The 21,050-nt window shown below is 50.6% G+C and overlaps 1 protein-coding gene across 3 annotated transcripts in view; it reads right to left on the bottom strand.

The window, feature by feature from the left end:
- The window catches only part of LOC116941326 (actin-binding LIM protein 1-like), a 126,214-nt gene extending 105,424 nt beyond the window's left edge, over nt 1–20,790 (bottom strand). Inside the window, exon 1 of one of the 3 annotated variants that reach the window (XM_076066319.1) lies at nt 20,501–20,790. In XM_076066319.1, coding sequence (XP_075922434.1) covers nt 20,501–20,519 — 19 coding nt within the window. In that variant the 5' untranslated portion in view covers nt 20,520–20,790. The other 2 variants (XM_076066311.1, XM_076066320.1) reach the window with 2 other exon arrangements.
- Between the last annotated feature and the right edge of the window lie 260 nt (nt 20,791–21,050).

Genomic DNA, 21,050 nt, shown 5'->3' with positions numbered 1-21,050 from the left:
TGCGTCGTTCGTGTGCGATTTTTTTTCGTGACTTTCCTGGCCGAAGGCCATAAGCGTTTGCGAGGGGAGCCTGTGGCACCTCCGAATAACCCCGAGTCGTTGTATAAACGCAGACACCCTCGGCACCGTTAGCCAAACGCAGTCGGCAGAGGGATAATCTTGCGGGCACCATGGATTTTTTTTCTGTTTGTGCGTAGTCACTTTAAGATGTTTTCTTGTTCATGTGTTTTGTTTGTTGCGGTTGCACCCGATTCAAGAGCCGAATGGCTCACAGGGCTGTACCAAATAAATGAACTGAACTGAACTTGCCACTGTGCGACTGGGGGAGCCGGCAGCCACGCACAACGGGCACGCCCCGAGCACTTTCATCGTAACGTGGCGGCGGCGGTGGTGGCGGTGGTGGTGGTGGCCAGGGTGGGGTGGTGGTGGTGGTGGTGGCCAGGGGGGGGGTGGTGGTGGTGGCCAGGGGGGTGGTGGTGGTGGTGGCCAGGGTGGGGTGGTGGTGGTGGTGGTGGCCAGGGTGGGTGGTGGTGGTGGCCAGGGGGGGGGTGGTGGTGGTGGCCAGGGTGGGGTGGTGGTGGCCAGGGTGGGTGGTGGTGGTGGCCAGGGGGGGTGGTGGTGGTGGTGGCTAGGGGGGTGGTGGCTAGGGGTGGTGGTGGTGGTGGTGGACAGGGTGGGTGGTGGTGGTGGTGGTGGACAGGGGTGGTGGTGGTGGTGGACAGGGGTGGTGGTGGTGGTGGCCAGGGGGGGGTGGTGGTGGTGGACAGGGGGGGTGGTGGTGGTGGTGGCCAGGGGGTGGTGGTGGTGGTGGTGGACAGGGTGTGGTGGTGGTGGTGGCCAGGGTGTGGTGGTGGTGGTGGACAGGGTGTGGTGGTGGTGGTGGTGGCCAGGGTGTGGTGGTGGTGGTGGTGGCCAGGGTGTGGTGGTGGTGGTGGCTAGGGGGGTGGTGGTGGTGGCTAGGGGGGGTGGTGGTGGTGGTGGACAGGGTGGGTGGTGGTGGTGGACAGGGGTGGTGGTGGTGGTGGACAGGGGGGGTGGTGGTGGTGGTGGACAGGGGGGGGGGTGGTGGTGGTGGTGGACAGGGGGGGGGGGTGGTGGTGGCCAGGGGGTGGTGGTGGTGGACAGGGGGGTGGTGGTGGTGGTGGCCAGGGTGTTGTGGTGGTGGTGGTGGACAGGGTGTGGTGGTGGTGGTGGTGGCCAGGGTGTGGTGGTGGTGGTGGACAGGGTGTGGTGGTGGTGGTGGCCAGGGTGTGGTGGTGGTGGTGGACAGGGTGTGGTGGTGGTGGTGGTGGTGGCCAGGGTGTGGTGGTGGTGGCCAGGGTGTGGTGGTGGTGGTGGCTAGGGGGGTGGTGGTGGTGGCTAGGGGGGGTGGTGGTGGACAGGGTGGGTGGTGGTGGTGGTGGTGGACAGGGGTGGTGGTGGTGGTGGACAGGGGGGGTGGTGGTGGTGGTGGACAGGGGGGGGGGGTGGTGGTGGTGGACAGGGGGGGGTGGTGGTGGCCAGGGGGTGGTGGTGGTGGACAGGGGGGTGGTGGTGGTGGTGGCCAGGGTGTGGTGGTGGTGGCCAGGGTGTGGTGGTGGTGGTGGTGGACAGGGTGTGGTGGTGGCCAGGGTGTGGTGGTGGTGGTGGTGGACAGGGTGTGGTGGTGGTGGTGGTGGCCAGGGTGTGGTGGTGGTGGCCAGGGTGTGGTGGTGGTGGCCAGGGTGTGGTGGTGGTGGTGGTGCGACGCCGGCGGAGGGTGTCGCATCCCACGTGCGGGCTAAATATAACCTCACAACCTCACAGCCCGCCATGCTGACGCAATCGGCACGGGCTCGCGGCGTGAATGCGCTACGGCCTAACTGCCTCATTGTCACATCAATCAAGGCAGGCGAGGGTCCAAACATAGCGGGAATGGTGCACGGTGGCGAGGAAGATCAACTCTGCAGCATTTGTGACTGGACCAATCGTCGTCGTCAGCGGCGGCGGCGGAAGCGGTGGCAGGAAGCAGCGTGGTCAGGATCAATCCACTGCTGGATGAAATGATCCGCAAGCTGTGACCAGCTCCCACGGCTCTGTGATGTGGCAATCCGCCAAGCACCTGTCCACATTGATTCATTGTTCTTGGTTCTTTCGGGAAAGTCACGCAACACAAGTAGCCTTCTTCAGGTGAAGAAGGCTACTTGTGTGTTGTGGCCGAAACGTCGTGAGAATCTGATTTTATTACGTTTTTTTTATTTTTATTATTTTATTTCCATTCTGCGTGACTTTACCGAAAGAACCAAGAAGATGAATCCCTGCAGTCACGAAAGCTTTAAATCGAAATTGATTCATTGGTTCATCCCCCCGATGGACGGTCCTCGGACACATTTAATTCCTTGGCTACCAGTATAGTTGCAGTATAGCCAGACGTAATAATATGTATTAATAAGTATTTTTTTTTATGGTGCGCATACATTTTAATCTAAGACATGTTTTAGCGAAGACGCCGAACAAATAGCAGTGGATTTTTTTTTATAGAATAATTTATGATACTAAATAATTTGTACATATTTCCCACTGTAGTAATAATGAAATATGTAGCTAGACATATAGAAAGACCATTCAATTGCACGTGGGCCACATTTAACGCAGCATGTCGGCCAAAGAACAGCGATGTGCTCCACATCTGGGCATTTTTTTGTGCTCACCTAAATAATTCAGGGTCTCGGTGCACGGCCACGCGGAAACGCGTGAATAAAATATTAAACCCAACTGTCGGCGCCGTCGAGCCAAATATTAAGATGAGCAAAGTGTTGCGGGTCTGCGTCGTGCCGAGTCAACAGAGAAGAGGGGGTAGGGGACAGAGTCACGGGGTTTGGGGGTGCTCGGTTCGGGAGGCCTGCACTCCACGGAGAGCCGTGCATGCCGTTCATTGTTTCCCGCAAAATTGCCGCTCATCGAACGTTTCTCCTGCGACAGCAAAATGTAAACGTGACAGCCACATCACGAATTCTAAGGCCTCGGGTTGGTAACTCTTGACTGAGGCTATTCCGGGGATAATTTTTTATTTTACAAATGTGTTTTTTTTTTTAATTTCAATATCTCCGATTAAAATCTCCCGGATTGCTTTCAATAGTCACCAGGAGATCGATGCCAATTCCGGTAGAGACTCACTGACAGTCCGTGAGGAGCGGCAACTCTACTAAGGCCACAACGCACCACTGGTTTCTGACCCAGAAAACCCATTGCTCCTATTTTATAATGGTCAGCCAATAGTAGCCCTGCAATGTTTACTTCTATATTTTTGCTAAGACTTCTACCCAAGAAGATGGAGGGATGAATTCAGTTTGTGCGGACGTGCCGTTACTGAGCAGGATTATCTGGTGGTGGCAACTTTGGCAGGCCGTCATCCAGCAGTGGATTGACCACGGCTGATGATGGGCATGGCACTTTGTTGTACGAGAAGTCAATAATGAGGGTACGTTATTAAATGTAGGAAAATATTGCATGTTACATATTTTTAAAAAATGGTTACCGCTCAAATGTGCCGCGTTTTAGGCATTGCGATATCAGCTGCAAGCCTTGCACGAGCGGCTTTTTCATTAGAGGGAAAATTAATGCAGATGCTTAAGCATGACGAATTATTCAGCAGTGAATAACCTCGGGTGATCACAATGCAAGACTAACAATACAATAAATCACTTTGGCCGTCCGCACAGCCACGCTCTTGACAGACAATGCATTGCATCGCCGGGCTCCCCAACGCCGCACACGTTGGCATAACGTGCGCCGGGATCCGCAGTGAACAGCTCTCTCCAGCCGAGAGAGCTGCCAGCCTTGCCAAGGACGCTGGCACGCAATCGTTGCATTTCAGAAAAACTCCCGGGATGAAGCGCGGTCCACGAAGCGTGCACGTCCGCGTCTCCGCGCGCCGTTATTGGCTGAGGGGCTGCTGCATTACGGCTCGCGGAAGAAGCCACCCCGGCCAGCGAGCGAGCGATCGAGCGAGCGCGCGCACGGGAGCATGGCTGTGATGCCCGTCGGCAGGGTGCAACGCTCCAACAGTGGATAAAGTGAAAGACTCCCACGCGCGCGCTTCCTTCAATCCTGCACACATCAAAAGAAAGTATGCCGGATCGTATCGCGCCCAGGCACTGCAGGGGAGCCTCCTTGCGTGAATTCGGAATAATGATTTGGTGGTGCTAGGAGTTGCCGCATAAATCAGACGTGCGGAGCATGACTTGGGCAAAATGTATACTACAGTATTCTGCGCGAGTACTGCAGTGCAAATTGCCGCGAAGGATGAATCTCATTGCCGCATTTCTGCAACTGTAGCTGTGACAAATGCTGATGATTAAGCGGAGCTTGTGCGTGCCGAATCACAGGGGACAGTTCAAATGTGACAACAAGAAACCACCTCCTCGTTGTATACACTGAATGCCAAGTCACAAAACGCAATAGGCGTGACTCATGACACTCACATGAAAGGAAATAGATAGATTCAATATTCATATTGCTATTTGCTTTCTTTATCAGAGCCCTATAGTTTAACTCTGCGAATAAAACATTACAGGCAATTCAGCTTTGTGTGCACGTTCATCAAAACCTCACCATTTCTGTAATATTCGCTGTGATTGTGTTGAACCAAAATCCATAGCGTCTCCATGTAGGATTATTTAATTGCTCCACCAGCGCTGTATGTATATACGTATGTTGAACTTCTTTCGCACCGTACGTTGCCAACGGCACGAATCAGAGGTACAATTCGCGCGGTAGGCTGCGACTCAAGAGTCACAGTGTGCTCCAACTATTGAGTGCGCAGGCGCTGCAACTGCACCTGGTGGCACACGGCATTATCATTCAGAGCTTGCCGTGCTGTGATCTATTTGTATTTCCTTGGTACAGCCTGGGATGGGCCCAAGCAGGGAGCCACAAAGAAGGTGGGGAGTGGGGTGTGGGCAGTGGACGGAGGGCCTCATGTCGTTCCTTCCAGCAGGGCCCCATGGCACTGTGCCCAACGCATCATTTTCTCCCATGTGGACGTTGTCGATTCATCGCTGGATCTCTCCAGCGATCCGCTGTCCTTGTTTCCAGTGACACGTGACACGAATCTCGTTGGGGGGTTTTTTTCCTTCCAATTTTGTACTTTCCAATTAAAAAGCACAATTAATTTCTTTCGCAGCTGAATTGTAAAACGAAAATAAACGCGTCAAACGGTACATCGTGTTCAATTAATAAGTGGCGTGCATGCCCGAATTGGGATAGCGTTGATGGTAGCAAGCATCCTTTTAAACATACAGCAAAAAAATCAAGGGTTTTGCAGAACCTTTTAATGTTTTTTTTAAATAAATACTCAAATCAATTCGGAGCAAAGCATGAAGAGCAGTGCATCTTAGGCCGAGTCTCGTTATTTTACTAAAGAGCCACTGAAAGCCTCCGACAAATAATAAGCGAGTTACAAGATGGGGGCGGTAGAAAGCATTCCCATGAAATGCCCTCGTGATGTCATTGAGCTGCGAGCTCGGAAATAATTCAATTCTCACAAAGCTGCACCTACTTCTGGGAGTCTGCATGAAGTCGTAATCTGTGTTTTATCGTTGCAAACTATGAATAGATCACCGCACAAGCTCTACACGATAATGCACGTGCATTCATCACCGCATGAAGTTATGCCGCCTTCTTTAATCCACCCTTAAAACGATGAGATATTTGTCTGCAATTTATAATTTTTTGTCTCTCTCTCTCTTCCCGGTCAAGTTTTGACAATTTTAATCAAACCCCTAATCGTGTTTGTGATTGAGTCTGGCACATTGGCCGTTATTTCCTCGCGCTGTAATTTACTCAACACATTCACCCATATCACTGCCCTTAAAATGGAAAATATATAATCGGCAACGTTTTGGGCAATGGCTTTTCTTCATCGCTTGCAAATAGAGAGACCATGAGAGACAGAGTGGACCAAAAGAGTTCATTGGTGACTGCAATTTACACTATGGTGCCGGATGATTAAAAAAAATACATTCTGATAACCACTTTCAAAATTTCCATGTGAATATGTACCGAATAGTATCTATAGAATTGCTATTTCGAGGGACAACCCTTTGTGGACAGATGTGTTTACAGATCTCACTAACACACGTGGCCATGGCATTGATCTGCTTAGCCTCTGAGGTCCGACGAGCTCAGGCTCACTTCGAGCGATTGGTTCACAGGCTCGTACTCGAAAGGTGCACCGCATCGCGCGCTTACAGGTGTGCTTCTGCGGCCGTCTGGAACGCTCTTCCTTCCGACATTAGGAAGCCACTGGGAACTGTGCACTTTGAAATCTCGACAGAAAACCCATTTCTTCAGAAGTGCTTTTGGTGTTAAGTTTGCTGTCCTTCCCCCACACACGGTTGGCTACGTATATGGTGCGAAAGAAGTTCAACATACATACATACACACTACGAGGAGACAATAGTGGCTCTGTGAGACTGATTTAAGGGGACATGGTTCAGCCCTTTTCGGTGACCAATTGCCTCGTGGTATCCCGACAGCATGCGTGTGCCATCGCATGCTGCCTGTGCAGCCAGCGTTACTCCAGGCGGCTCCAGGCACAGAAAAGCCCCCCCCCCCCACTCCCCGTGCTGAACCTGACCATTTGGACTCTTCCCATGTGAGAGAGAGAAAATATATCTTCTTTGGTTCTTTCGGTAAAGTCACGTAGAATGAGAATAAAATAATAAAATAAAACAATGAAATTCTCACGACGTTTCGGCCACAACACAAGCGGCCTTCATCAGGTGAAGGGACCAACCTGTCCAGCGGACAGCGTTGGAGTGAAGAAAGCCAAGCGCTGGACGCCTCCCTTTAAGCTGTGAGGGGGCAAACAGCAAACGCCCTGACAAAGGAAATTAGCATGAAACGCACCACTGACAAAGCTTGGAATTATTTTTCATCTTGTGCTAATTCCAAGCTTTGTCAGTGGTGCGTTTCATGCTAATTTCCTTTGTCAGGGCGTTTGCTGTTTGCTCCCTCACAGCTTAAAGGGAGGCGACCAGCGCTTGGCTTTCTTCACTCCGACGCCGCTGGACAGGTTGGTCCCTTCACCTGATGAAGGCCGCTTGTGTTGTGGCCGAAACGTCGTGAGAATTTTATTGTTTTATTTTATTATTTTATTCTCATTCTACGTGACTTTACCGAAAGAACCAAAGAAGGTGAATCCTTGCAGTCACGAAAGCTTTAAATCGAAAAAGAGAATATATAATTCAGCGCGGACCGGTAAGTAACCCTTGCAGTGCCAAATGAGTTTGTGCTTCTCGCCCTGATGTTGCACGTTTGTACAGAACGCCTCTCGTCTGCGGCCTTTTCACACGCGACTCGTATCATCCGCGGAAGCTGTAGCGCCAATGGAGGTGCCCGTTATCCGTGGCCCTATGCTTCCAATTATGTTATTTTCAGTGGATTTTTCTTTTCCCCGTGGATAAGTGGAACCATTTTTTGGGAATAACCCGACATAGTATGAACGCCACAGATAAGAGGAATTGTTCTCTGCCAGTTGGCATCACACGAGTCGTTTCGGATAATTTTCCAAATGAAATTATGAATTGCCTTCCAGAAGCATTGCGGTTCATACGTATTAGTGTCAATGAGTATTACACGGTGCCCATATATAATGTATGATCGGTGAGATTTGATACAAATTAGACTTGCTGGGAGATATCAAGTAACACGGCAGCACCCTACATCTGTACAATTGCCTGCAATACCAATACACCTCTCGGAAATTCAGATCGATACAGATTATATTGAACGCTGTTGCTGTCGTTTTGTCACGCATTTTTTGGCATTTAAATACGCATGCATATTGTGGATTTACGAACGGAAAATTATAGTGCAGTTGATTAGTACACTGCACTACGAACCTGGTGGCCTGAGTTCGAATCCTGTCCAAAGCTAATATCAATCCCCCGTCACCACCCTTGTTTCACCAATACGCACCAACCAGCCTGGTGAAGTATGGTCAGAGCAATATCTCGTGACTGATACGGTGTAGGAAGACCTTCATCCAACAGTAGATTGACGAGGGGCGGTAAATGAATGAATGTTACCATATTAGTGTAATCTAACACGTCACTACACAAACTATCAAATGCAGTACATGTCCTACGAAACGGTGCTGAGTGAGCTACCTAATGCAAATTAAGTGGCGAATAGTTCAAAACAAACGTGGTAATATTTTCATGCTACAGACAGTAAACTCGACACACTTCGAAATGTCACGTTGCCCTCTCAACCCCCCACAGAACGCCGCGCGGTTACAATAGCCGAGACCACTTTATTGAATATTTATAATATTTAAAAGCACTCTGACAGAAAGCGGAACAATATGCATTTTTAATCAGCTTTTTGTTGCAGAGCGCTTGATTGATGAGGAGGGTACACGTGATCATAAACGCACGCGCGTAAGTGGCTGCATAATGCCTACTCCATTCGTGACATTTTTTTTAAGTTACCGTATTCTCTGCAGGATAATAGATGCTCGGAAAAGCAAGACGCACTCTTGACGTGCGCCCAGTGACAAAGTTTTCAAAAATCTGGTCACAAACACACACAAACACACAAACAAACACACACACGCAAACACACACAAACACACACACGTCTACCCAATTATACGACGCAGCTCCAACTTTTGCTTTAAAATACAGGGTGGGGGGGGGGGGAGTGTGCCTTATCATTCGTAAAATATTTTAACGATGGACCGCAGACAGATTGGCCATGAGAAGCGAAAGAATGCACGTACAATAAATCAATCTTAATTTGACGTGCCAATATCGCCCTCAAAACAAGTAGTCGTCAGTGTGCACATGTACATCCGCACATCTTGAATTGTCGCGGACAGCTCGTGGCGTAGATTGGAAGGCACTTGCCAGTCACATCCGGTATCTATTTAGCATGCCTGACTTTGCTGATGAGCCCCGGAAGGTCGAAAACCAGTCGGGAGTTTGCATGCTTCAACAAATTCTGCTGGTTAATATAAGCCTGGCAGGCTCGTGGTCAGATGGACTGCCGTATATATATACATTGCATTTTGATTTTGTATTCGTTTTATTACACTCGATTCCCGAGCTACGTCAGAAGTTGTGTACATATGTGCACATGTGCATTCCATAATGTGGGTTCGTGGTCGGCATCACAGAATGCATTGCAACGTTGGGCCAACTTTACCAACGTCGCAATGCAGTTGGAACCGTTGGACGAACGTTGACTCAACGTTGGTCCAACATTCCTCGTTTACCGGGATGGTGCCCGTTGTAAGCACTGCAATGGGGCTTCCCGTTAAATATCTCCCTCTTTCAAGTACGATGCCAGGGGTCCCTCTGCACCGTATTGTACCGGTGCAAGTGCACCCCCTATGCACGCGACAGATTCGCCGCTCTGTGTAGGTCCTATGCAGGTAACAAACTTTGCGTTGTTGGTTCGTGCAAGGGCAAAGCTTTAAATGCAGGAATATCAAACAGGCTTCTTCACATTATTTAAGTAACACGTACGACCCTCCGCCCCTCCGTACCCTCTCCAAACACCTCCGCCACTCTACAAACCGGTCTTTTGTTTAAATCAAGACGGGGCAAATTGAAACGCCAATTAATGAGTTGGAACCGGCTCAGGACAACATTCCAACGTGATTCCAGGTCTCCATAGAGACACGCCTGTTGCCGTTTCTTCATCCGGGCACCGACGCTATACGCCAGTGGTTCTTAACCTGGGGTTCACGCACGCCCTGGGAGTGCGTGATGCCCTTCGTGGGGGGTGCGAGACATGGCCAGAGTGTTTTAGAAGGTAAATCATCGAAACACAAATTAAGCACGGGCACATAAGTGCAACTACTTTGTTTCGTCGACCCTATATATGTATTTACATCATTTGTTTAACAACAAAGGGGTGCAAGGATGCAATCAATATGAAGAACTACACTGCTCTAACGCGGCAGTTCTTTATATGTAGTGCAACGTCACGTATCCGACTCGCTGGGGACTGAGCTGCAGTCGGATATGTGAAAAGGTCAGATACGCGAACACCTGTGGACAATGACAGTGGAAGCGACGTGTGTACAAAGAGGTTAGTGGACTTCAATAAAGCACGCGTTTATTTAACCATAGGGACACGTGTCAGTGCGCTCCAGAAGCGAGCGAATACATGTATCAGCGAGGCATTTATGAAACGGTCGAATTTGTGAACGTCCACAGACTTTGACAGTTTCACTGCGCGCAAATGCTGCACCGGGCGTGGGCGGTTAATTGGCCGGGTCGGATATGCGAATGCAGCAGTGACCAGTCACCCGTGGTTTAAATCGTGTCTGGCATCACCGGTCTTTCAGCGTCCTTGTGATGGGCCCGCTATGCTATAGCGCTATATCAACTGTCTATGTTATTATGTATTATTACTATAAAATAAATGTACGGCAGAGATGAACAACCCCCCCCCCAAAAAAAAAATGTATCCTTGTCATCAATAAGATGACAAATCCAAAGACTGTCTCTTTGTTCCGTGTTGTCCTTCACCCTCCCGGACACGCGAATGCGGCTGTCTCCTTGTTGCTTAAATTAGCTCCCTTGTAATGGGCCTGTTATGTTAATGTCGATATTTAAACTGTCTTTATTATTTATTATTATTATAAAAATGCATGTACGGCAAAGATGAACGACCCCAAAAACTGTATCTGAGTTTGTCATCAACTAAATGACAAAGTAAAAAAAACTGTCTCTGTGTTTCGTGTTGTCTCCCACCCACCCTGCTCGCACGTTCGATTAGCACGTTTGGCTACGAAGGCTGTGAACGGAGTTCTGCACACGTGCACGTTTCGCCTAGCCGCGGCATCATTCACACTGGACAGGCATGCTGAGAATGGCATCTCATCTTACCGCGAAGTCTTGATGCTCCCACGGGAGGATTTGATTTTTGAGAATTAGCAAGGAGAGTGAAATTTGGTCTGGCTGAAAATCGCATTTAGCTCAAATGAGCCTGCGTCGTGGTACCACCCGAGGTTGACACGATCTTCTCTCTGTCGAAGAGCGAAGGGGGATGTTCAATGTCCATAGGCAAGACCCCAGCTTTTACGTCTCATCGGAAAGTGGCCAATTCCCACGATATCCAGAAATGTCAGCACAGTATTATCTTCCCTGATTTATCCATTAACCCTGATACAAGCCCCCCACTACCTGACCCCCCACCCCTATTCACATTCCAGGCATCATTTATCAGATGCCTTTGGCCATTACACTCAGAAACTGAAACCTTTATCATTCAACTATATATTAACATGTCATCATGAGACATTGTCAATCTACTGCTGGGTGAAGTCCTTCACCAAGCCTTTGACATCTCTCGCGATCCTACCATGTAATGATCCATCCATCTAGCCCCTGCACATGAGCCGATTTCAAAGCTGCATTTACACAGCATTATGTAGGCATGCACGTTGAACTTATTTCGCACCGTACGTAGCCAACTGTGCTAATTGGAGGTGCGGGGGTGGGAAGGACAACAGAACACATTCCTGCGGAGGGAGCTGGTAGGAACGTTGGGTTGCTCGGTCAATGGTCAGGGTCAACGGCGGCACCACGTGGTGTATTCTGCAAATATGCCCGACTGTGAGGGTGGGCACAAGCCGGCGTGAGTAGTTTAAACGTTGAGTTTTATAAGGGCACCACGGGGTGACCAGCCCCTCCCCACCCAGCCCCACCCCTCCCACCCCCCACCCAGCCCCACCCTCCCCACCCAGCCCCTCCCCACCCTCCCCTCCCAGCACCACCCTCCCCTCTCCACCCAGCCCCTCCCTCCCATTTTTGGATGCACGACGGACGGACACAATAATCCCATGTGGGCTGGTGTAACCAGGAGGTTCCTACCAGTACGTTGGGCACGTTCTCTTTGCCACTGCCGTTATTCTCAACCACCAAACTATCATCCCCTTCTCACGGCGTTTCCTACCCCACGCCCTCTTAACTTCTCTTAGCAGTGGCGCACACCCGTAATCCTGCACTATGGGAGGCAGCGAGGGGTTGGTGGATTGCACAAACGTTGAGAAACTCCCTTCTCCCACGGGCGTCGAGGTGCCAATTGGAACCACAATATCTTGCTGATCTAGTCAAGGAGCATAAAGGCATCATCACGTAAACTCCGGCGGTCATCCTCGCAGCAGCGGCTTTTGGCTGGCCATCAAACAAAGACGGCGGTCACCGCATCGCGTGCTTTCAGATGCCCTTATGCGGCCGTCTGGAACGCTCTTCCTTCCGATATTAAGAAGCCACTGGGAGCTATGTACTTTTAAATATAGATTGAAAACGAATTTCTTTAGAACTGCTTTTTTTGTGTTTAGTTTGTTGCCCTTACCCCGCACTTCCGATTATCGCGGTTGGCCACGTACGATGCAAAAGAAGTTCAACATACAAACTCAGGCGGCAGAGCAAGTGGATTAATCGCCATCTGTTCCATCTGTACGGGGATAGAGTGCTGCCACCTCGTGTACGTGGGTTTCCTCCAAATTGTGCAATAAATTAATTAATTCTCCCAAAAAACCATCATCAAATTAACAAAAACTCAATGCAAGACCATCCAGAAAAAAAAGAGCCCCTAAGAGTCGGCGTCACTCTCCGGATACCAAAGAACCTGCGCGACACGCATTTACTTACGTGCCCTGATTGACATTCGTTCATTGGCTATGAATGCTGAGCAGTTGGAGGACTCTCCTTTCCCCGTCACCGAATACGCGTCGCGTTCATTTTCCAGTTGCGTCCGTTTCAGTTTGCTGAAGCAGGAGTGCTCGTGTGAATGTAAATACCGTACAAGTGAGTGTGCCCTATACAGCGTTGGCATGACTAATTACGTTCTTGGCTACCGTACGCGTAATGGCAAAGGCATACTGTATAAATGAGGAGCGGTGATGTCGTGGTAACGGCACATCGTGTTACATGCCCGGCTACCCGGGTTTGATTCCTAGTCATGCACATCAGTGGTGTTTGTGACATCTAATTCTAGATTGGGCATCCCCTATGTCAAGTCAGATTTAAAGAAGTATTCATTGTACATGATGTGGCACGTCACCATCAGCACTGGGCGTCACACTGGCACCACACGACCCCCCATCGTGTTCTTTGCCAGCCTCAATAGGTGCTCGCTAACATTCGCTTCTTAGTGTACAACTCGAAATGGTGGTTCTTTGTTTTTTTCGAATATCAGCTGCCATTCTCCGTACACTGTTGAATGAAACTCTCCACACACTTTCTTCACCGCCCCCCACCGCCGCCCCCCTATTCTCGCAATGCCACAATCGATCTCACTTCTCCATTTCACGTGAAAGTGATCCTCTCGTCGCTACATTTCCAAAGTGCTCGCCCTCTCGGGCGCGTTCATTTCTGAGCCCTGGCAGCCGTGCCCATCACCAATTGTCTCATCCATTGGCCCACACATCCATCCATTCCCACACATCCATCCATTCCTACCAATTGTCTCATCCATTGGCCCACACATCCATCCATTCCCACACATCCATCCATTCCTACCAATTGTCTCATCCATTGGCCCACACATCCATCCATTGGCCCACACATCCATCCATTCCTACCAATTGTCTCATCCATTGGCCCACGCATCCATCCATTCCCACACATCCATCCATTCCTACCAATTGTCTCATCCATTGGCCCACGCATCCATCCATTCCTACCGATGCACGTTCTCGCCAAAGCCGCGACGTCTCAACAATCCCGGCAGCAGCCACGGGCTGACGTGGTCACGCGCGCCTTTGCGATGTTCACGTGCGCGAATCACAACACGCCTAGCGGCAGCGTTACAACACTGCGTGAGCGTTTGATGTCGATGCTTGCTGCATACCACCTCGATGGGGGGGGGGGGGGTGTGGGGGGGGGGCACGTTGCGGGTTGGGTTGGTTACCCCCACTAGGGTCTCGCTGGAACTCGACGTTTCATCTCTGTGGCGTACCCGAAGCACCGTGTCCAGAATATCTGTTTTTTTAATATATACATAGATATAAATACTGATGTCAAATTTGCAGCCCGTCAACGTTGCCAGCCATTTGATACGTTGACTATACTTCACCACGCTCGTCGGTACGGTGGGGAGAAGGGGGGGGGGCGGCTCAGATATCACTCGCAAGTTGTGACATTAACCGTGACCGAGAATCTAATTCGGGTTCTTTCATATCGCCACGGCGCCGCCTCTCATCATTGCGTCACCGCTCCCAAACCCCGCAGCTCTATACCGTCGATGATTTTATCATTCACGAATATTCATCGTTCAGTCAAGGGTTGCGGCTGAAGTAAATGTGTATACTAGCAGGCCGTGGTCCACCACCCTTGAACGCTATAGCGCGTATGGACAAGTCACCGGGAACGTGTCCGCTGTGGTTCAATGCGATGTGGCTGATCAGTGTCATCGGGTGGGCAATCGACGCCCATGACGGGTGCTACTGGCTTCGTACGCAGCCTATACGACAAGACATAGGCAATACAACAAATATCCCCTTAGCAAACTGTTGGGGCAAGTGCTGTTAGCGAGTAGCACCTATGAAGGCCGGCACGGCACACGAGGGGGTGGGTGGCCCAGCACCACGTCCGGCCGCGTTTGTCTCCCCCAGTGGCGACGTTTTACACACCGCACCAGGCACTCGTTGGAGGCCGAGTCGACCTAGGGGATGCCCAGAACCGTGAGCGGGATTCGAACTCGGGTGCGCCGGGTTCGAGGCGCAGCTCGCTAACCGCTACACCGCCGCTCCTCCCCACAGGCTCACACACCACGACGGAGCGGCAGACACACCACGTGCCGTTCAAGGCTGCGTTGCTGGGTCGTGCGTGGGAGTTGTGCTCGGAAGAACGCGTGGCTGAGTCACCGTCACCGCCACCGACTCTCTTGAGTGCTACTCAAACGGGGAAATTTAGTTTTCAGGTCCATGCGGCGTACAGCCGTTTCCATGTGGGCACAAATGGTTTTTTTAATTAAGTTCAATCTTGATTTGAAGCTTTCGTGACTGCAGGAATTCCATGCTCTTTGGTTCGTGATTTATTTTATTAAGCCGTTTGTTTCTCCCTTGTGATGGGACTTTGCAGGATGAACGTTGAGGTTTATGAAGACCAATAAGGGTTGAAATGTGCTGTAATAAGGTAGGGCACTGATAAGGGGTTGACAGGTATGGAATTATAAAGCGATCCGGAAATAAAAAAAAAACACTTCCCAAATTGTGCCCCCCCCCCCAAATGATCTGCTCACACACGCACACACTTCCCGGATTATAAGCCACAAACCCCCCCAACTTTTACTTTGAAATACAGGGGGAGAAGGGCGCAAAGTGCGGCGACTGCTGCACTGCGGTACGTATCGGTACAGCACGGCTCCTTTCCGTTTTTCCACTGCTAAATGAGGGCCTCCTACACTTCGCTCGTCCATGCCGCGCGGGTCGATACTCCGACTGATGCTTCTGTTGTTGTGGAGTAACTCATGCAGCCAGCTATGGCTCTATGGTTTGGTGTTACATGTTATTTATGTAGTTTATTGTAAAAAAAATTCGGTCACAGTCCCTATGATCACTGTTACATTGCAATTATGGCTTTATTTTTTGGTGATTTCGAAAACGTTTTTTGGTTTGGACATTGTTTTGTTGTAGTACGGAGTTAGACTGATGGCCTTAATCTAAGTTTTCTTGTGGTTGTTGTTGTTGTTGTTTGACTTGCATCCCACTGGGATTTTTGCACGCAGCGTTGGTGTACGGTGCTTTTTCAGGAATATTTTGCTGTTTTTTTTCATGGATTTTCTGTTTGCACAGTCACATAGTCACTTTAAGATGCTTTATTGTTCGTGTTTTTGGTTTTTTTGTTTGTTGTGGTTGCACCCGATTCAAGAGCCGAATGGCTCACAGGGCTATACCAAATAAATAAACTTAAAATAAAAATAAACTGAAAATGAAATGGTGCGGTGCGTTAATCACTGCACCATCGCTCCGCTGCCAGTGGCGTAAAAGCAATGTACTTTAACTCATGAAACAAGCCTCCATCTCTCAAACACTGACCACAAGCGCTGGTCAGTGCGGGTTGATGGCGGTGGTTAGCGCACTGCACTGTGAACCCTAGGCGAGCCGAGTTCGATTCCCGGTACAGGGCTCTCACATCGCCGGTCTTGCCTTCAATCCCATAATTCACCAGCAACCACCACACTTCACCAACCCGCACTAACTAACCCAGCGCGGTGAAGTATGGACAGCATATCCGCCATGACCGACACGGCATGGGCAAGACTTCATCCAGCAGATTGACAAAGAGATGTTCGAACCATGCACGGTTCTAAAAGTGGTGTCAGCAGCAAGATTTTACAAAATAATGCGATAGTGAGCGCGCCACCGCGCTACGAAGCCGGCCGCCCCAGTTTGATTCCCGCTCACGGCCAGCATCGACGACGAAGACATATCTGCACCGGGTACCCCGAGCTTCCCAACGATGTCGACAAGCCACGAGTACCTCGTGCGACGTGTAAAAACACCCGCAACTGAGGAGACAAAGGCGGCCGGGCGTGATCCCGACCACCACCAGCCACCTCGTTATGCCCTCCCTATCGGCAGTTGGCCCCAGGCAATCTGTGTGGCTTCACGGGGGATCTTTTGTTTACCTCTGTGTGTGTGTGCGCGTAAAGAACAATGACGGCGGGGCAGTGAAGTCAGCCGAGTCAGCGGGTTGTGTGCAGGCAGGACGCGCGCGTTCTGTGTGCGCGGCAAGCGCACAAGCGGAGCGAAGCAGCGCGGATCTCTCTCGTTTTATTCTTACAACGGTCGAAGGATTCAAGCGCAACTATCGAGTAGTACCGGCGGTGCAACTGCGGCGGGCACTAGGCGCATGTAACCCCCCAGCTACGGAGAGGGGTGCGGGCGGGACGGTGGGGGTGGTGTTGATGGGTGGTGTTGGTGGGTGTTGGTGGGTGGTGTTGGTGGGTGTTGGTGGGTGGGTGGTGTTGGTGGGGGGTGTTGGTGGGTGGTGTTGGTGGGTGTTGGTGGGTGGGTGGTGTTGATGGGTGGGTGGTGGTTTTGGTGGGTGGGTGGGTGCGTGGTGGTGTTGGTGGGTTGGTGTTGGTGGTGTTGGTGGATAGGTGGGTGGGTGGTGGTGTTGGTGGGTGGGTGGGTGGTGGTGTTGGTGGGTGGGTGGTGTTGGTGGGTGGGTGGTGTTGGTGGGTGGGTGGTGTTGGTGGGTGGGTGGTGTTGGTGGGTGGGTGGTGTTGGTGGGTGGGTGTGGACGGGATTGGCCGTGGGAGGGTTGGGTGAGGCGTCGTTTCGTGGGTAGCGCTGCGAACACGGCGTCCCGAATTCGAATCCCGCTCACGCCCAACACAAGGTAACGATTATCCGTCCTGGGCCTCCTCCCCTAGGTCGACTCAGCCTCAAATGAGTACCTGGTGCGGTGTGTAAACATAACCACTGGGGAGACAAAGGTGGCCGGGCGTGATCAATGGCCACCCACCCCCTCGTGTGCCGTGCTGGCCTTCATAGGTGCTCGCTCTCAGCACTTGCCCCGACAGTCTGTTCAGGCTATACGGAGGATCTTTGTCCTTGTCTCTTCAGGCATCGAATTCCGTGGGACCAAGGCCCATGCCAAACACACGTGGGCAACACTTCACACTCATCTGAAGAAAAAAAAAAACGCCGCTTATAATCCTGATAATTAAATTGCCTGCGTGTTGATGATAACAAAAAACAGGCGGCACAAATAATCCGGTATAACTGCGATTGTTTTGTGTGCGAGGAGCGGTGGCGCAACGGGTTGGCACGCTGCGTTATATATCAGCTCCCGAGTTCGATTCCAGAGACAGGGAAACCAATCCGGCCCCAGCACATTTCATCAACCCACACTGACAAATGTGGTGAAGTATGGTCAACAGCCCCTATCGCCGACACGTTAATTGACTAAAGGGGCTTTAATTTATCAAATTGTCTGCTACGCGTGTTACTATGGTGGGGATTCAGAGGTCCCACTTACCTAATAGCGTGCTATATATATAAAATGTATGCAAAATCTACAGTGTTACCAGCGGTTTAACGCACAAATATAAGGGACTACATTTACCGCAGTATAGATCGTGTGATTTTAGGTCGGTACAGAATATGGTTTTGGATATGCATTGGAGACGAACGTGATGCATTTTTATAAGACCCTTCTCCCTGAATTCTAACCCTCGCCTTTATACGTACCAAGCATCGTCCTGTATCAACCACATTGCTGTAACTGGAGTCGCAATCTCACTGTGATAGGACTCAATTCCCAGCTCCATATTTTCCAGAACGCTGCTAGGCTGGCTTGAAATCTTGATAATTATCGGCATAAGGCACTACCACTAGAATACAAGGTACGCCCGTTCATAACAATCCTATGCTATTGTGTCATATGTTCCCGCACACCACCACAGGATCACACGGACAAAATAACGCGAGATGGACTGTGGTTTACCAAAAAAAAATCCAAGCACAGCATTCCATCCCGACTATTCCAGTTAAAATTTAACGCCGAGCAAACGAGTATAGGCTGGCAATCATCGCGTTGTTCTCTGCCAGGCATTTGATCGTGCAGGATTTGTTTCCGCCGAGCAGAGAAGAATGGGATCCTGCCCACACGAAGGAGAAGGTGGCGGAACCAGTTTCGACGAACCGGGCATGCCCAATTCTTACATCCGCTCTGCAAAGTCACCGCACCACGATCCACAACGCCCACTGTCGCATCTCAACTCCAGATGCGAAGCCATTGGCGATGGAGGCATGCGTGGGAATCGCGTGCCGCGCCCGTGAACTTCAGCAAGGGGTGGAAACAGGCGTTCGACTTGAGGGAGTGAGCCTCTCTCTGAATTGACACGCGCGAACAGGCTTTCTGGCGAATAACGCGAGTGCCTGACCATCGAATCACCCTGAATGCGGCGCCCGATCTCGTCCGATTTCGAAAACTAAGCAGGAGTTTGAGCCTGGCGAATTGCTTGGGTGTGGGTGAACGTTGCCAGGGCTTTCCAGTTGTTGTGGGCGCTCTGGCCAGGGGATGGCAGTGTTGAGCGTCTCCCGCTCGTATGAGCACTGCAGTGGCGTGTTCTCCGAAATGTAATCCGCTCGTGAACGAAAAGGGGGTTTTTGTTAGTCTCTGTCCAAATCGTTTTAAAAATTCTGCATCTTTAGCATAGCCAACAAATTGAATTCAATGTTAAAATGTGCGTGTGTGTGTATATACTGTCAAATTGTCCGTAAGATTGAATGACAGAACATTAATTACAGCACACACAGCAAATAATACAATATAATAATTCACAACCCTTTGTCAGTCCACTGCTGGATGAAGGCCTCCCCAGCCCGGTTTAACCAGGTATGGTCGTTCAACCACACCTCACCGGGCTGGTCAGTGTGGGTTCAGATATCACTATCGAAAAAAGCACACTTGGCCTCGGCACTGATGTCAGCCTTCTCCTGGAATTAAACTTAGGTAGGTTCTGGTTCACAGAGCATCGCGCTAATCATTGCGGCACCACTCCACCCTCAGTAACAGAAGCAATAATGCAGTGGGGGAAACAATAGACTGTACTGCATTTGCAATCCAGACATTCCGACGCACAATCAACTAGACGCGACGGTACTGGCTGCGTGTACGTAGAGGTTGCTAACAATCACAATGATCTATTATGTCCTTTATTTACGCAGGTAAGCTTCAACGATTAGCGCGGTTGTCTACGTACGGTGCAAAAGAAGTGTAACATACATGCATACAATGAGTCTCATAACCCGTTTTCCAAGAAGGGTCCTCCTGCAATGGGACATTTGACCAATACCATGTCGGAAGAAGCCCGCCACTCTAATACGAGGGTGGTTACTCGGACGCTCCGCACAGATATATCCAAAATCCATTCACAAATAAACAATTAATCCATCTGTGGATTAAAGCAATTGCTGTACCGGCAGTACTGCCACATCCTGGCCACCCCGCAGCCCACACATGACACCTGGTTTTCCCAGACAGTATCCCATCAAAGTAGCCCACTCACCAGGCTCCCAACCTGCTTAGCTTCCGAGATCTGACGATTCAGAATTATTTTTGCTTAAACAACAAACCCAAATGAACACATCGTATCAACAACCACAGCTCCGTCTAACGCAATCACACACACCCACACACGTGTATATATCATCACAAGCCGTGATCATTCACTGTTGGATGAAGGCTTCACCGAGCCGCCGACGCCACCGCCTCTGCAACGAAGCACCGACTGCCTTCCCGTGGCACAGCGGAGTGAGTGCTTCAGTCGACCTGGTTAGCTCGACGGGGAAGGGCACCCCAAAGCAGTCAGCTACTCGGCGAGCGGCCAGAAAAAAACGCATTCCCTTCGCCCAAACCGCACTGACCAGCGTGGTGAAGTATGGTCAATCCACCAGCTCTCCTCTCGCCGCATGACCGACGGACATACACGTATTAGCATATACGCAGAGACTACACGCGCTATGCATGTGAAGAACGCCGAAACGTCATCAACTTACTGGAACTTCTCGAGCTCATGATGTCCGGCGATGGATGATTGGGGGGGGGGTCCCTTTTCCTCTCTCTCTCCTGTGCCGAGTCTGTCGCTTCTTCACAGAGCGCTGCGCAAGACGGGGGCTGGCTTCGGCTAAACAGGCGGGCAGGCAGCCCCCAGGGGTGGGTTAGCTCGAGCGGCGGCAGCAGTAGCGATAGCTGCAGCAGCAGCAGAGCAGCTGGCTGGCCGCACTGCCAGCGCTGTTCTCTACCCAGCCGAATCGTTCGTTTTGGGCTATCAGCTGGTGGAGAGAGATTGGACGGGAGGGAGAGCGCGGGGTGGGTGGGTGGGTGGGGGAGGTGAGGGGGTGTGATGGAGACCACAAGGTAGCGGGCTGGATGTTGCTAGAGAATTAGAACATGGAATGAATAAAGGACTCGCTGATCGCAGCCCTATGCATTATTGAACATCTTTTATTTCTGCTTCAGCGCAAAAAAATCAGGGCCTTAAAACATCCTTTCAACGTGATCAATTACAATAATTGCGATCTTTACGATATCCCTGAATGTGTGATC

Source organism: Petromyzon marinus, chromosome 11, assembly GCF_048934315.1.
Source record: "Petromyzon marinus isolate PM22_M1 ecotype Great Lakes invasive population chromosome 11, UKy_Petmar_22M1.pri1.0, whole genome shotgun sequence".
NCBI lineage: Eukaryota > Metazoa > Chordata > Hyperoartia > Petromyzontiformes > Petromyzontidae > Petromyzon > Petromyzon marinus.
This window is presented reverse-complemented; position numbering and strand designations above follow the sequence as displayed.